The 17,712-nt window shown below is 35.6% G+C and overlaps 1 protein-coding gene across 8 annotated transcripts in view; it reads left to right on the forward strand.

Annotated features, from left to right (window-relative positions):
• The window catches only part of NLGN1 (neuroligin 1), a 323,977-nt gene that overhangs the window by 108,704 nt on the left and 197,561 nt on the right, over positions 1 to 17,712 (forward strand). For all 8 annotated transcript variants that reach the window (XM_009884452.1, XM_009884453.1, XM_009884455.1 and 5 more), the window contains one exon: positions 2,285 to 2,437. In XM_009884452.1, coding sequence (XP_009882754.1) covers positions 2,285 to 2,437 — 153 coding nt within the window. The remainder of the gene's footprint in view (positions 1 to 2,284; positions 2,438 to 17,712) is intronic.

Genomic DNA, 17,712 nt, shown 5'->3' on the forward strand with positions numbered 1-17,712 from the left:
GCTGCATGTCATCTGCTTTGACATGGCGCATAGGCAGAGCTGAAAATTAGTCTTTCCTTATCTGTCTGTGATCTTTACAAGAATATTAGTAGTAGGAAATAAAAAAAGTATGTTATAGACAGAATTTACTCAGAGAATCACTTCTTTATTTGTCAGATTTTGCTCATGAGTGTGTGCTTCCTTGCTCAGATAAAGGACACCTATTCTTTTCTAAATATGCCAATATTATTTTCCAGATAAACAGGCCAGTACTACCAACATTTCATTACTGTTCACAGTTGGTGCTCTGTAATTCTATGTAATTTTAATTAAAGAAGAATTCTGAGACAGTCTCCCCCTGTGCTACCACCAAGCATACAATTAACTGTGTACAATTTCTGCTGGGAACAGTCACACAGTGATTTCAGATTAATAATTTATTATTGCTTCCTAATTTGTATCAAAAAAAAAAAAAAAAAGAAGCATAGACTGTGAACAAATGATCTACTGAAAAGAGTATATGAATTTGAAAAGACTTTTTCCTCGGTGTAGATTTTAAACCTCAGGAGCTCATAATTCTATCCTATGGACAATGAAGATAAATAATCTCCTTAGCTTTACACTCTGAAAATTGCATGTTAGAAAGCCCTTACTATATGCTCGAGTGAGGAAAGCAATACAAGCAATTTCATGCACAACCTTTCATCATCCTTTTGGTCTTGAATAAATGATTGTTCTAGTACTTCCAATATTGAAGATCCAATTTCTGATCTCGACTCTTTTGGCATTTTCTTTAAATTAGAATCAATATCAAAATAATAATAGCAACTGGCTTTCTATAAACAGACAAATGTGTGGTGATCTTTGTCAGCAAATTCAAAAAGCAGGACTTTTCATGTCACTGCCCTCACCTAGTTGTCTTTGCAGTGCTTCAGAAATGATTCAAACAATCAGAGAGCTTACTTGAAAGCTTCTTAACTAAGATTCCTCCAAATCAAAGGAGTAAACAGTACATCTGAGGTTTCTTCAAACGCTGAAGTCACTTGAGTACTGTCTTAATGACAAAAAATGTCTTGAAATCAGGATATGCAGTACAGTTCCTCATTGAGAAGTTTTCATATGCTCTCTTGTGATTGGTGTTCTTGATTTTTAGGGATTATTATGATCGAATATTATGACTTGGGCAGTGGAAAAGACTCAGGCACCTAGTAAATGAGATCAAAATACAACTTAATCTAGATGTAAAAGTTTAAATGTACACCTTAGCTGATTTCTTTCTAGTTCAACAGAAAGAATCTTTTTAAAAAACATATTATCCCATCCCTAACTGTTGCTTTGAATTGATACTTAAGAAGAACTTTCCTCACAAGGAGCAGTGGTGTTCAGATATTCAAAATTTTATTCTGAGTAGATGCATCAATTTGTAAATAGGACTATTTGGGGGAGAGGAAGGAATACCCAAATCAATGTCTTCATTAAAAAAAAAACCTCAAAAAAATATGCCAATATCTATTTCTGTTGTCTGAGAGAATGGCAGAGCTTCTAAGATTTAAAATTGTTACCTGCATTCAGTGTTACTTTTGAGAACTGTACAATTTGTTTGAATGCAGGGTGGGGATTTATAAACGTAGTTCCGGGCAGCTCTTTTTTCAAATATAACACACAGTCCTTTTCACAATCTAGAAAAGCAAGAAGTACCCATGCTCCTTAAATTTCAGGCTACCCAGGTTACAAATAATATCCATTTGCGATCTAAGTGTTAATCAGCTTCCGTGTACTTTTGAAAACGTGGACTTCAGACTTATCAAAAGGCAGCTGTTTATACACCCTTTTTATAAATTATTGATCTTACCATACAGGAAGCAATCAACAATTTATGTAGGAGCAGAAATCTTGTTTATATTAATATGGTGAATTGCCTTTAGCTAAGTGAACAGAAAGATGGGCTGAGCTTTCAGAAGTGTTTAGACTTTGCCTAAACGAGCTCACACTGATGGTAGTAGACATTTTATGTCAGATTCAGCAGAAGTATAATGAGACCACTGTCCCATTGCATTTGAGCAAACATGTTACCATTTTCAATTCCTTTCTACTTTTCAGAGGCCAACAAGTGTTTCAAAAATACAAACTAGTTACAAGCAAGCCACAAAGAAACACTTATACCTACCTGCCCTTTTCCTTTTGTAAAAGATGTTGCTTGAGAAACACTTCAAGAAAAATAACCTCACTAAAAAAAATTAAAATATTGCATGTATCTTTTTTTGGTACTTTCTTGAGATAAAATGTGTCTTAATATTTTTTCCAGACATTCGGGACAGTGGGGGACCTAAGCCTGTGATGGTGTATATTCATGGAGGGTCCTACATGGAAGGCACTGGAAATTTATATGATGGCAGTGTTCTAGCAAGTTATGGGAATGTGATAGTCATCACAGTCAACTATCGCCTTGGGGTACTTGGTAAGAAGCTTTCAGCTTTCCATTAATCCCTGCTATCTGCAATGCAATTCATGTTATACGTGAGAATGTATTTAAAAAGAAAAAACAACCACACCACAAAAAAAAACAACAAGTAAAAGAAGAGCAACAACTTTTTTTTTGTTTTCTTTGTCAAATAAAAGGGTTGTTTTCTGGGGGTGAGATATTATGGCATCGTGAGTATTACCTGGAAGAACATACTGTAAAGCTTCTAGTGGTATGAAAGAGGTGTTCCCATTGCTGAGCTGTTCAAACAGAAGAATTCTTTTTTTTTTTTTCTGTGAATAAAGGTGATGCTTTGCTTCATAGACAGGTAAATTAGATTTTTTTTAAAAAATGTTATGGCATAAACAATAGGGTTTTCTGTTGGAAGAAAGAGACTAAGCTTTGATTACCATGATTTTTTGATACTTTGAGAAAGCTAAGAAGGTTATGAAAACATTATTTAATATGAGCTGTACTTCTTACCTCTTTGTTTTGCGCTCATTGTGGTTTTGAAAAGTGTTACGAGTATAGTTCAAATATATCCAGTATTTCTTTTCTATGCCAAATTAGAGAGTGAATAGAGTTACTTTTGATTATTTCAAATACTGTGAATAGGATAGGCTGATGCTGTTGGTAGGCTTGTGTGGTATCCCTCTGCTAAGTTGCATTTCTAAAAAATTAGACTTTGCTATTTGTTCAGTGTAGTCAATGATACAAGTTTGCCAGCTCTTGAGACAATATGACTGCTGTTTTTTTTTAATTCTGCTTATTCTAAGGAAATGTTGCATGCTGAGGCTCCTAAAAGCAGGAGTTCAGTTCTGGAGTGTTACGGAGGTTAGTAGAGTAACTTCAGAATATACGCAGTATAAGGGTATTCTCTGTAACATCTGAAGTGGTGTGATAAGCCAGGACCAATTCACAGCAGTGAGTTGGTTCTGAAGACCAGTCAACTTTACTTTCAATTTGTGGGCATTAGCGATGTCTGCTGCTCTGGTTTTCTTTTGTGTGGTCATTTTATTTCATCGTTGTTCTGTTTCTTTGTGCTTTGAATTCGGTTAGCACAATCCCCAAATTCATTCGTTCTGGTTTGCTCATCTGGGTAATTTTCTTCCGACAGCTACATTTTTGTTAAAAATTTGACATCTGAATACACTGTAATTTGGGGGGGAGGGAAGGGATTTTGACTTTAGATTTTGAAACTTCGTCTACTACAGTTGTGTTTTACAAGGGGCTGAATCGTTTCCAGAAAGATCGTAAATATTTTTTTCTGGTTTTATCTCCTTAGTATCCAGTTGGAGGTTTCATTTGTGATGTACTTCCTTAAGCAAGGAAACTCTGATATTTTGTATGTTTTTCTCCCTCCTCCTGTCTTCCAATTCATATAGTGACTTCAAGTCCTTGGGCACATATTAGGGCAGCAGTTAATAATCTGTAATCTGTGCCTCTAATCAACATTTTATTTTTATGCCAGTGCTCTCGTCTTTGATGTTTCAAACAACATTTATCTATATTATATGCCAGTAGGGTATTCTGTCCAGTAATACAGTATCCTTTGTCTGAAGGCACTGTTTATTTTTGTAAATTATTTAGTCTAATTCCTAAATCACTTGTAGTTGCAGACTTGAAAGTGCTAGTTGCTTGAAAGATGAAAACTAATTCACCTTCGTTGATGGTAATGGCGTTTCCACTTGTAATTTAACACTGATCCCTGATATAACCCACTGCTAACATCTTACTGAGCTTACGAGGATTTCATTTGTGTTCATGCTTTTGTGGTTCTTTGGTCTTTGTAGTCTTTACAGATCCTCAAGGGGCAGGGAGCTAATTTTCTTTTAAGTGGGACCTATTACAGTAACACCCCTAAAACTCACAGTAGAATCCAGTGATTGGTATGAATACTTGGAATTACCTTCAAACTAACTAAAAATAACCCTGTATCAGGCCTGCAGGGTTTTCTTAGTAAAGTAAATGCACCTGTTAATTATATGTAGCAGTCGTTCATATATTTTGTATTTGGTACAATTCCTATCTGTCACATATTAAATAATAATGACATATCACTAAATAGGTAGTGTAGAAACACCCTAGTAATCAAAAAAGAAAATTTGCACAGTTTGCATTTTTTCTGCCTTTCTTGATGTTTCTTGGTTTTGAGATTGCCTCAGAGTAGAACTTTTGCATAATCATAGTAGATATCAACTTTTACTTTTGCCGTTTTGTTCATCTCTGTACAGAAGAATGTTACCCTTTGTAGTCAGATTGAATAAGATATGGTTTTACAAACACATAGCTGTCAAATTCTCAGCTTCCCTTATCTGATCACATCCCGTAAGGTGAGAGGTTCAGCTTCATGGTCCGTTGCCTGTGGGACACCTAGATCTCACTTCACGGCTATGTAAAATGCCTGGCTGTACAGGGAGAGGTAATATGGGATGGTTTTTTTTTTTCCACATGAGAAGATGTAGGGACAAAATAATGTCTGTGTTCTCACGTTCATATGACCTTTGTTGGTCTGGGTTTCTTGAACCAGCCTTTGTGGATATATATCTTAACACAGACAATCTATGTGAGTCAGGTGTTCTGCTCTTGTTTCACCAAGATTCACACTGTGACATTTCTTAACAAGAAAGACGGTTAAATGAATGTTTAGAGCTGCAACAGCAACATTAGTGATGGGAAGGGAGGATATGCTGAGCTATTAGATTCCTTACAGTACTATTAAGTCCACATGAGACAGCTTTTGGTGCAATTCAGGTTATTTTTCTGTTTATTTTTAGTTGAGGTGATCCTTGTCCTATAGACCGATCTGCTTGAGGACCTGTATTTTGTGAAGATGCAAAATTTGCTTCTAAATAAAATGTTAGAAAGTGCTTGAAAGTGAATCCATTTGGTAAAGAGAAAACAACAATAAAAATCAAAGAAGTATGGAGCAAGTGCATTTGAATACTAGACGAAAACCCAGTGAGTTCCCTGGCCCGATTTTGTCTTTGAAACAAGTCTGAGAATGACAGTCCATTCGAATGTTTCCCTAGATAAAGATAAGATGGAAGAGAGAACTTTTTGCCCTGGATTCAGGGACTACTGAATAAGAAGCCACTGGAAATAGACTATTTATATCTTCCTTAGATTCTCTTTAAATGCAAGGCTTGTGCAAGCAATCTTGTCTAGTGAGAAATGCTGCGCGAGTAGTCTAATGCCATTGAAGGACAGCATAGGAGTCAGTGCAGATATGGCTTGTTTGTAGGAAAGGACAGCTATGAAGACAGGTTTGGATTTTGAACTCAACTAATTTGAGACTTGAAATGTTTATTTAAAATATCTTCAACTAGTAAAAACCGGGAGCTTTTTATTTAAATTTCATAAAAGAAACGTAAAAGGATTATAAAAGGGGTCTATTTAACATCCAGAAAAGATCATGATAGACAGACTTAATACTGCCAGTGCTGTTTTCTGTACTCTTTCTTATGAAAGATTTATTTAGAAAAGGAGAATGCTTTGGGTCAGCATTGCCTGCTACCCCTTTTGCTCTCAAGAGGGGAGAGAAAGGAGAGAGCTGGTTTATGCTTAATGCGTACTCATTTCTTCATTTTATTAATTTATACTTCTTGCTCTCGATTATCCTTTAACCACAGGATTTTAACAGAACTGAAAGAAACATTTTTAATGCAGCTCACAAACTTATCTGGGGGATGGAAGAATGATTCACAGGAATCTCTAGGTTAAGCACTGCTTTAAATTTCCCATTTTTTCCTCTTTAAGAGGCAGTGGTTTTCCCTGCAGAAGCAGTAAATTGTCATTGCAAAGTTCTGGGTTAAAAGGTGGTAATAAGGAAATAATAAGGAACAATTATATGTATTTTGTGTTTTCTATTTGGCATTCTAAATGTCTGTATTGGGAAGGCAAACACTGTGTAACTGTAAGATCTTAATGTATGCCAAAACGGAGGGACACCCATGTGTGAGATTGTCTTGGTTATGCTTTCTTTAACTATAAGCAATTTTCCCTTGTGAGGAGGGTATAGGAACCATTGCTGTCATTTAGTCTTTTATTTATGTTGTCACTCTTCTGTTGGAGGATATTGGCTGGGATTACTGAGTAGAAAACACCTATTCAGGTATCTGCCACTTTGATGTTTTTGCCAGTTTGTACTTTTAATGCTGAAAGTAACGTCACTGCAGCACACTGTTTGAAAGACCCGATATCCTTATTATTACGAGTACATTATTTTCCAAATAATTGCACTGAAATCAATGGGGCTCGTAAGTTCAGTCCTTCCCCTTGTGACAGAGCCTCGTTGCCCATAGTTAAAAATGATACAATGAGGAAAAAGAGTACTGAAAAATTGCTACTCGAGCACAGAGCATCTTCTTAGAAAAGCTATTCTTAGGTCTGTTGTGTTTTCCAGCCCAAACCTCAATTTTTCAGTAGTGTGTTGTGTCAGCTGGCTATGTTGGGCTGCAGCATTCATGTAAAATAAAAGTCAGAACAGTGTAAGAAAACAGAACAAAACCAAAATACTGTCGCAAAAGCCCTTTCCTGCTCATGTTAGTGACTGTTAGAGCTTTATGGAGGATGTAGTGACAGAGGATGAGTCTTCTTATGCCTTAACATGTTTTGTTACTGTGTGTCTGAATACATTGGGAAAATACATTAGCTTTGAACGTACATATTGCTTCTATGCAGAATCATGCCAACCAACAATATCTTATTGGCTAAAGAGGTATGTGAAGTATAAGGATACGGTCCTGCAGTAACTGCTGGGCAATCTGTGCCAAGCCCGGCATCTCTGCCATTACCCATCTTTCTCTTCAGCAAGACATTGCACATTCCCAACGGGCAAAAAATAATGCAGAGCCTTTCCTTTCTGAGTAAGTTTATGCACATGAGTTTGTTCCCATTGCTATAGTAATTCCAGGATGTAGTTTAGTGAACCTTTTCATGGGATGAAGAATTATCTAGTTGACCGTTTACAGAACACAGAGATGAGAATATATTATCATGAAAACTAATTCAGAACAACTTGGAAGTACCTGCCTATTTCAGGAGTCTAATTCCATTGTGATTGACTAGAAGGTATTGTCTTGTCTTGTTTTGATATTTTTCTCTTTCTAAATAGAATAACATACTATATTTTTTTTCCAGTGCTTTCAAATTAGATCTGGGCTTTTTTTCAGTCTTAATCTAATTTGTCAAACTGATAGATCCTTATTTTGGTAATTATTTACTTTGTATTATTCCCATCACGTAGTTTGGGAGCTTTTTTGCTACCTTTCTCTTCTCTGTATTTTGACATCATGTTAATACTACTGAAAATATTAAATAGAGGATAACTTGCAAATATGTTTCAAAATCATATATAAAATTTAGACATAACCTTTTCAAAAATTGCCTCATGTCAGATTAAAAAAACCACTTTAGTCAACTTTCTGAAGATAATGTGATGAATTAGTGTCCTGTGTCACTTAAGTATTTTTGCGTACATAAATTGCCATGTTCCTATTGTGCAACCTGGAGACTTGTCTTTCCTCCTGAAAATAATCCTCTTCACTTTAGTAAAAGTAAGCATCACCCACTCATGGCATTGTGACTGTTCAGTGAAAGTAGGAGCGGAATAAGAAAGTTTATGTTAGTTAGATATCAGAGATAAAAAATGTAGCAAGATTCTTTTTCCTACATTGGTTGGACTGGGGGGTTTTCTTTTATAGTTCACAATTTAATATCCAGTAAAACTGGGAAAATGTTTGATCATTAGCGACAGTGACAAGCACATCCATTATCTTTTTATGAAACCTTAGAAGTACTGTCAGGAGATGACATTTTATTCCAGCTTTGCTGCACCACCGAAGGGTCTCTGATGAGCCTTTTTTCTATTATCCATTTCGTATCATGTTTGAGTAAAAATGATAGATGAACAAAAGAGTATATAGTATTGCCTAATTAAAAGTACATTATATTGAAAGTAAAGATGGGAAATTAATAGCAAAACACATCAAAATGTGCAGCCAAAAATAATTCATTTAAGTTTTCTGAATTGGAAGAACATGCAGAGAATGTTAATTCATAAACACTTTCAGGGACCCTTGGCAGCTTCATAACAAGTCTCCTTCAGATATATGAATATTTGGTTGCTTATAAATGAAATTTTAACATTTTGGGGTTATGCAATAGGGAAAGCGTCCCCTTATCTGATCCCGCCTTAGCCTTGGGCATCACTGTTTCTTGGTATGAAGCACTCCAAATGAATTTGATGCTAGATAAATAGAAGTTAAGACAGAAAGTGTACTGCAGTTATCTGTTCCTTCTCATGGCATATTTCACAAGGTTTCATTTACACATACTTAGAATTCTACAAATGTATTAGACAATTCTTATTTAATATAGTAGGTAACCTCAGGTCAGCCCAGTTTGCAGAAGGCCCAAGCACAGCTCATCTAGATTTACAGTGTCCTAATTTCATAGGTCCATTAATAGAATTAGCATTCAGATCTCAAACCTGCTGTAATTAATGACATTTTAGTAGCTTTTTTTTGTGAGCTAGTACCAGCCAAAGGGAGTCATGTATGCAGTGAAGCAGAGAAAGGAAGATTGCCACACTTGACTCTGTACCATCAAAATGACAAAATGGACTTGCGGTAAACAATAGGTTATTGACTAGATATGTTTAAAGGGTCAACTGCAGTGCACAGCAGGCAAGATATTTATGAAATGGGAACCCTGAATATATAGTGCACTTTTAAAATGAACCGTTTCTTTTCCATTTGTGCTTTTTCTAGCACAGCAAATTGACATTATCCATCTGCTTGGATAGATGGATACACACCCGCTTCTCTATTTTTTAGGGCACAAAGACATCATTTTGTTTGCCATTGAATAGGTTTCTATCTTCGTACAGGTACATTTTAAATAACAGGTTTATTCTAACATTTGTCACAAGACTTCTTTTTTGGTAAACAGAAAAATAAAAAATAACAAACTTTAAAACTATTCATTTTGGCATAAGAGCAGTTTGTGTCATTTCTGCCAAGAGAAATTACTTTCTGGTAAGATTAATACCCTTGATCAATATTTAATCATATAATAAAAGTATTCCAGTTTTTCCAAATAGCAGATTTATCTTTGAGAGCATAATAAACTCCAACTTGATAATATTTGCAAAATAGGAAAGAAAAAGTGTTCACTGAAGACAAATTACGGACATCTTACTGCCCCAGAAAAAAATATCAAAATCTTTGACCCTGTTATCCTACATGAAGTTATTTGTAATTTTTATGATCTAGCTATGTGTAGCTACCTTCACGTTCATCTAAGTAATGTCTGCCCAAATTACTCTTACACCATCACTGATCCCTGTTCAAAACCTCTTATCTGCAGTATTACAAATGTTTCAGGTATGCAAAATAACTTCTATTCTACACTGTACACTGTCCTAAGCCTTTGGTTGTCTTGTGCTGGGAGGCCTCTCAGGAGCTCAGATTTCACCTCATCCTTAGAAGCAAACAGAATTGAGGCTGCTCTGCATTTACCACAATGCCAAACTTCCCAGTAAAGGATCTGTCTTGACCAAGAGGTGGGGATAAATTAGGATTTTTATGCAATCTGTATTTCGCTGGATGGTGTTCCAACACTGAAATAATCCTCTGAGTTTCCAACATTCTGTTTTTCAACTGAGACAGGGAGACATTAAGAAATACGCCGCAGCTCAGCATCTAGTTTAGATCTGTGCCCAGTCTTGGTGGGTCGGGCACTCTTCACTCCGGAGTTTTACAGTGCTTTAATATATGTCCAGAAAACAGGCAAATGAAGATTCTTTTGACACTTCTGATAGAAGTAGCAGGACAAGTAGACAGCATACTTCTGAATTCCCAGTTCACTGCATTTAATTACATGTATTAAAATAGTCCCAAGTTTTCTGAAGCTTAAATGAAGCACTTCTGTATACTGTGGGGTTTTGGAAGCAATAGATAACTTGACAGGGATTTCCATTGCAAATGTTGCTCTCATTTTTCACACATTTGAAATGCATAAAAATTGCTCAAGTTTTATGTTTTTTCATGTGCAAATTAGTTTACATATATAGGTACTAGCTCAAATACTGTTCTGATACTTCTTGGATGTAATACCTCGTGATACTTTTGAATCAATTGAACAAGGTCTGTATTTTAAGGTTGTAACAGCACTTTTTTAATGGTTCTAAAGAGTAATGTGAACAATAGATCGAGGACCAAAACTCTTTTGGGAGCAGTACTTGCAAGAAAGGGTCCTAAATTTTTTCTTCTGGTTAATGGGTAATCCATGTGTAAATGCCTGCCTTAGCCAACACAGAAGATTCTACAGTAAAAAGTAGCAATTTGCATTACGTTCCAATGGAGAATATATGGAAGACTGCATTGTTTGATATACTGATTTCTTACAACCTATGATGTACTGGCAAATAAATATTATATTGGTGAAAACTGAATTTGAATACATTATTACATGAAAATCTGCTAGGTGAAGTCCTATGAAAGGCCAGAGGAAATTATGTTTATTGGTTAACATCCGTTATTAAGCAGAGTATGAAAATTGCCTTCAAACAAATTTAAATTATAGATACCAACGTAGTTGTAGAAGTATTTTGAGTATCTCTTGTGTTGTGTATGTTGCAAGCTAAATATATTTTTGAAAAAAGAAAGATTATTTATGTATCTTAATTAAGTATTTGATATATCATCTCCATGTTTCAGGACATTTATTGTTGCTCAAAATAAGAAGCAAGACAGAAATAAAATTTACTGAAGCTTTTCATTGTTTGGCAGTAATTTTTCATTCTTTTTGTGTCAAGATTCTAATGAAGTTGACTCAAAAAGAGGTGACCAGACTTCCTCTGAGAGACTCACTACACATTCAGTTCTACTGTTTTTAAAAATCATTTTTCCTGTATTTTTCTGTCAGCTCTTGAATGTTTGATTTTATAAAATCTCTGACATTCATTATAATTGGTTCATCTTCTCAACACTTTCCACCAGGATTTCAGTTGAGGGATCTTACTTTGCCATAGGTATGCTGAAAAAATTCTTTACTTTTTTTTAATTTATTTTATTAACTGACAATGAAGTGTTTGTTACAGAAGTACAAAATATAAAAAGAAAAGAGGCATAGTGCCATATAGCTCCAAATAATTTCAAAAAAGAAAAGACAAATATTTCCCTAACCTGTTTTCCTTACTTGGGTTCTAATATCTTATGAATTTGTATTTGTATTATCTCACCGTTTTCAACAGGAAGCATACGAGTAAATTAATTTCTTCTAAGAAAAAGTTTGTTTCCGTCTCTACTTGTCGGTATAATTTATTACACATTAGTTGATTTGCTTCTATGACTGAAATTGGCCTTGCAACTTTAGCAAAATACTCTAGCTCAACTGAAAATGGTTTTGCATTTCATCTGTAAGGCTTTATGAAAGCGGTGAGACGCAGTAGGATGTGCTTTACAGAGCCGTTAATGCATGCCCCGTGTGTGTTGCAAGGCACGAGGCCAAAGGCCATGTGCTTTCAGCTGCCCATGAACCATATTAATGACCCTGTAAAATACACTCCTGAGCATCCTAATGCTATTATAATTACTCACTTTATTATTACATGCCTCTTGAAAAAAATTCTCTAAATATTTTCCTTTCGTTTTTATATAGTCCTTAGCTAGGAAGGCTAATTTATGGTAGACTGAACGGGAAATGTTCACAATAGGAGTATTAACTTTCTTTTCACTATTTCTTTCTGATAAGTTAAAATTTTCTCTTTTAACACTTCACGGGCTTGCACATCCTGCGTGTTCAAAGCTTACAAACCATTTCATTGTTAAGTTTCTCCTGTTGTTGTAATTAAGAACTGTTTGGATGCACATGGCTTAGATTTTGTTTCTCATCAGGTTCTTGAATTTATGTTAAAAAGATAACTTAAAATAGAAATGTACTCACTATTTCATGTATTTTTTTTAATAGAGAAGAATTCACTTGGCATCCACCTTGCTAATATAGATCTTTTCTAATGTGGGTTTCCGCCAGCTGAAGATGTGATTTAAAAATGTTACTGATAAATAACAAGACATTAACTGCATTTTCCAGCAACCACAGCATTCAGCATCTGCGTGGTGCATGAATTCCATCTTTGCATTTGTCTCTAAGCTAAATGTTATGGAAGTGCTGATCACAATTTGAAATTCAAGGTTACATTCTTAAATAGCTTTAAAATGATGCATACATTTCCTTTTCTTTCCCCTCCATAAGCACATGGTGTTGCTTTTTCATCCTTTGAAAGTTCTATATAGTTTTTGGCTGGTTTCTTTTTATAAATATTTCATAGGTAGTGTTTTGATCTCTGGTTCAAATGCAGTCATGGCAGCAGATGTTTTTGTTGATAAGTTTCTTTTGAAAGTACTGTGTGCAAACAAATTTACAAACAGGAGTATATTCAGTTGGTGTAGTGGAACAGATAATTTTGAAAAAGTATTATCGAGAATAATGCTCAGGTTTAACCTTTTTTTTCTTCAGACATACAAAATATAAAAACACTTGGCTATAGCGTATCGAAGATGCAGCTGAGGGTCAGAAAAGTCTGGATAATGTTAAGGATGTGGAAAAAAGCCCTCCTCTTGCAGATGATGTTGCCTTGTAACCACCTCCAGTTCCGGATTACTGTACAGCCCTGTTGCAAAACAGTTGCAAGCAGCTGACATTAGGAATAATCAGCTTTGCTTGAAACTTATCTGCTTTTATTTGTACCAACCACAAAAATGAAATATTATGTTTTGTGCTGAAGAGTCAGTGATTACAACATGTTGCATCCGTAGGAGAAGCACTTTGTGCAGTGCCTCTGAAGGAGGTGGAGATTCTGTTTCTGCTACCTACAGCACCAAAGAAAACTGGGTCTATGTATTTGTTTTTCTCTGTTATTCCTGTTCTTGTAAGTGCCTTTGTGGCTCACCACTGGTGAAGTCTTCACAGTGTTCCAGAATGACTCTGGACAAATTTTCAGTACTGCACTAGTAGTATGTGGGTCTTTCTCGATTCTCTTGCAACACTCCAACAAAATAATTTTGAAAAATTAGCGCAAGTAGGTTGATTTCCCATTAAAGATTGAATGCTGGCATTTGGATGATGGAAATAGACAAACCAAGCTCCTTTGTCTGACTCTTCAGAGGAGAGCTTTTGTCATGAGACTGCACTTTTCATCTACAGAAATGCTTAGTCAGTCTTTCAGTGCTAAAACTTTTGAGTCCTTTAAAAGCTTTTTCCATCACATTCTCTGTGGTTCCTCAGTGTATCCTCCCTGGAGATCTGCACGAGTTAGGGAAAAAATAATCAATCTCACTCTGAAAGAAACAAAATTACTTGTGACGATCAATGCGCGCTAATAGTTACTTGTTAAAGTCATCCTGCAAAGTTGCAGAACCCAGCAGAAACATATTCAGAACGTGGTTCTTAACTTCTGCCTGCCAAGTAAGCAATATGCAGGAAGCCAAAAGAAATGAAAACAAGCATGTGAAGGAGTTTGGTTTTCACTAGCTTCGATCTAAGTTTATATAGAACGGGGAAAATTTTTCCAAAAAGTAGAGCCAGATTCTTCTTAGTGGTATCTAGCAAAAGGACAGGCAGCATTGGGTGCCAATTATACAGGAAATTCCAGTAAGAAAAACCTTGTTTACTCTGAGGGTGGTCAAACGCTGGAACAGGTTGCCCAGAGAGGTTGTGGAATCTCTAGTGTGTAGAGATATTCAAACTCCACCTGGACATGGTCCTGAGTAACTGGCTATAGTTGACCCTGGTTTAAGCAGGAGAGGTGGTAGACCAGAGCTCCAGAGGTCCCTGCTACGCCGAGGCTGTGATTCTGTGATCATCAGGCATAGCAGTGGGACACTGAGTACTACGAGGCAGCAAATTAATTGTTCTCTAGATGTCTACCTGATCTTTTAACTCCTGATTATCTTTGTAAACCTTGTCTCGGCATAGACTGGACTCTCATGAAAATTAATTAGCCCATTATAGTTGTGTTAGGCAAAAAATATGCTTTTCTGCAAAGCAATAACCACACGACTAGCTTTTTTGACATGAGTATGTGTATCATCTGCTTTCACTTGCTATGGTTTCAGACTGTGGCTCACAGACACAGAAACATTACTTGTTCTACTGTCCTAATGGAGTAAACTAGCGCTTGTTTTGACAGTCTGGCAGTGAGAGATAATGATCTGTCTCCTGCAAACTTTACAGTGGCTTATGTCCAAAGCGGAGATGCCGAACCGTTTTCACACTTAAGCAAAGCCTTTCAAGCTCTTCTGGTGAACCTTGGACTTACCGTAGTATTACCCAGAAATTAAGTTTTGGGAAGGCGAAGAATCACATGGTCACGGGTTAGATCAAGTGAAGACGTATGCTGTAGCTTTTTCAGTTGGAATTTGAGTTTTCTGGAAAGGAGCTCCTGATTTTGAGGACTCCTAAAGACTGCCTGCAAGTTCTAAGTGAATGGAAGACTACTTTTTCTCTCCTTTTGTTGCCTGTTTTTCCTCTGGGAAAGGATCTAGTGTAAGCTGTACATATACCCACAAAATGTTGGCTTGTTCTAGTTTGATGCCAATTATTTAGGTTCAGCCTACCAACCACTGACCTATATGGCATCCTGTTTTTTCCTTTGTTTTCATCATGCCAGGATGTTTCCTCTGCGCTGTCACTCATCTCACTGTTCCTTTTCCACACAATTTGGCAATTCCTGAGCACGTATTTTTTCACATCTCTTGACACATATTGAAAAATCATATGTTGATGAAGACCAGTTTCTTAACTAAAAGCTGCCTACGCCATGGGCGAATACATCGCTTAGGGTACATTAGTGAAATTCTAAAACCTTACTTTTTGGAAGCTGATCATACACTAAAAGCAGCAAAAGGAAAAAAAAAAATTAAATTGCCAATTACAGCTAATAGCTTTCTGCAATTGACATGTATAAAGCAGATTGAAGGTACTTTTAATAACAGCTTCTCAGAAAATGCAAGCAGTGAAATGCTTTGGAATGAAGCAGTTGCAAAAAGCAGGTTAAATGTCCCATGCTTAACAACTTGCAGAATCTAGAAGGCTGTTTCAAAGACATCTTTGGGGATTTCTCTGTAAGAATACAACTGATAAATGGTTTTGTTTTGTTTTCCCTTGAGACAGTTTACATGTATCTGATATTATTTGCTGCATTTCCTTAAAAACAATCCTCCTAAAATAATGTTAGTTTTAAAAGAATATGAAAAGAATATGAAACCAATGCCTAGTGATAAACCTCATTATTTCATTAAGTCTTTTCATTAATACCAACTTTTTAACATAAATATCACTAAGGTGAATAAAAAAAAATTGAAGTACGCTTTTTCTGAAAGCAGAAAATGTATTTTGTATATTAATGCACTCATTTTCCAAAAGGAATATCATAGTAGTTTTAAAGACGGAAGAACGTCAAGAAAAGCAAAGAACTTGTTAATATTATGATAAATCAAGAAATAAAGATTGCTCACCAAAACAGGGCTTTCTGAACCTTTTTTTGTATTTGTATTTTTCAGTACTGTGTAAAACACATTGAGTACAGATGAAAGGTTAAGAGTGTAACAAACAAAGGCTGGAATGTGATTTTGATGGGTAAGCTGCACTTTGATCTTCAGACTATAAAACACTCCTACCTGGGTCAGCACTTACCCTTGACAGGACAAACAATCAGTTGTTTGCTGCAGTATAAAATTCAAAATTCCTTGTTTTATGCCATGCTAGCAAACATTCTTATGGCACATCAAAGGAAGGAAAGGGAGAATGTAGGTGTATTAGCATTTTGTGTAATTTAGAGCAACTTTAAAGATGTGTTTATTAAGTATTTTCTTAGAAGTACTATGATCATTAACACATAGCACTATAGAAATGGATTTATATCGAATACCGAACAGCACTGATGATCTTGAAAATACTAATAATATAGGTAATTACTAAAAACCAAGAATGAAATTGTAGGTTATGTGATGGTTTAAAAAAAAAGTTCAATGCTTCTTTAAATTCAGTTAGACAAGATTACATTTCCTACCATACCCAACTGTTCTCCTGTCTTACAATTTCCATTTTCTCCTACTTGTTCATCCCTTTGGAAAGATGTCTACTTCTTTTTACATTTCTTAGTTTCACTTCTACTTTCCAAACACAATTAACTGTGCTCTCAGATCTGAAGCTGTGCCATTTGCACATTGCTCCTTGCTGAGGGCAACACTCATCCAGCGCTCTTCAATGTACAGCGCATTGTCACATTCTGGATGATGTGGGTAACCTCAACGTCCCTCTCTAATAACACCTGAATAAAAGCTTTTAAAGATTTCTTTAAGCTAATTTTTTTCTCTCGCTTACAACGGTACAACTGCAAAGAGATGTCGGTGACAGTACCATAGTTTCACATCAGTCTGAAGTGAGAGGACAATTTGAGAGCGAAGGAAAACTATCTCAAGAGCATAATAAACAGAAAGAGTACAGTAGAAAATCTAGACCCTTTAAAAAAACCATGAGTTTGATGTTTTCTTTCTTTCTTTACACCTGGTCTTTTTTGCTAAAATAGTTTTTGTGATTTTATAACTGCTCATTATTTCTGTTGTTCCTGATTAACTATAAATATAAGTAGTTCTACTGATTGCAGTTAGATTGCTCGCACCTATAAAATTAACATATAATAGATGTTCATATAATCTGAGTCTTGGAGAATACAGTGAAGAAAATAGCCAGAGTTTGTTCTTAAGGGAACTGGAAAAACAAATATTTTTTTTCCCCTTTGAATATCAGTGCAGAATAAGTGTGATTTCAACCTGACCATATTTCTTTTGTGTATCAATTGTAAAATAAATATTGCTAGTTCTGAAGACACTTATTGGAAAATTAATTTCCTGTTCTTGACTATCTTAATAAAGCCTTTGTAGTATTTTGCTGGATCACAGTCATGAAAATGGTCTATTTGTAAAGAAACAAAAACTGATCATTGAAAAAAACATTTTTCAGTTAAAACTACACCCATACGGACTTTTTTTATGTACAAGATAGTTGCAAGACTATCACGTACTATGAATAGATATATCACAAATGCATAGATTGCTTTTAAAAGTGTGATCACATCTTTTAATTATGGCCTTGATTCTAGCAAATTTCAGGCAATAAAAAACTCATTAATTTTAATTGTGTTGGATCAAGCCCCATATTTATAATGTGATGTAACTGCGCACTGCATTCATGACATCTGGCAA

This window comes from Charadrius vociferus, unplaced genomic scaffold (assembly GCF_000708025.1).
Source record: "Charadrius vociferus isolate BGI_N301 unplaced genomic scaffold, ASM70802v2 scaffold104, whole genome shotgun sequence".
Lineage (NCBI taxonomy): Eukaryota > Metazoa > Chordata > Aves > Charadriiformes > Charadriidae > Charadrius > Charadrius vociferus.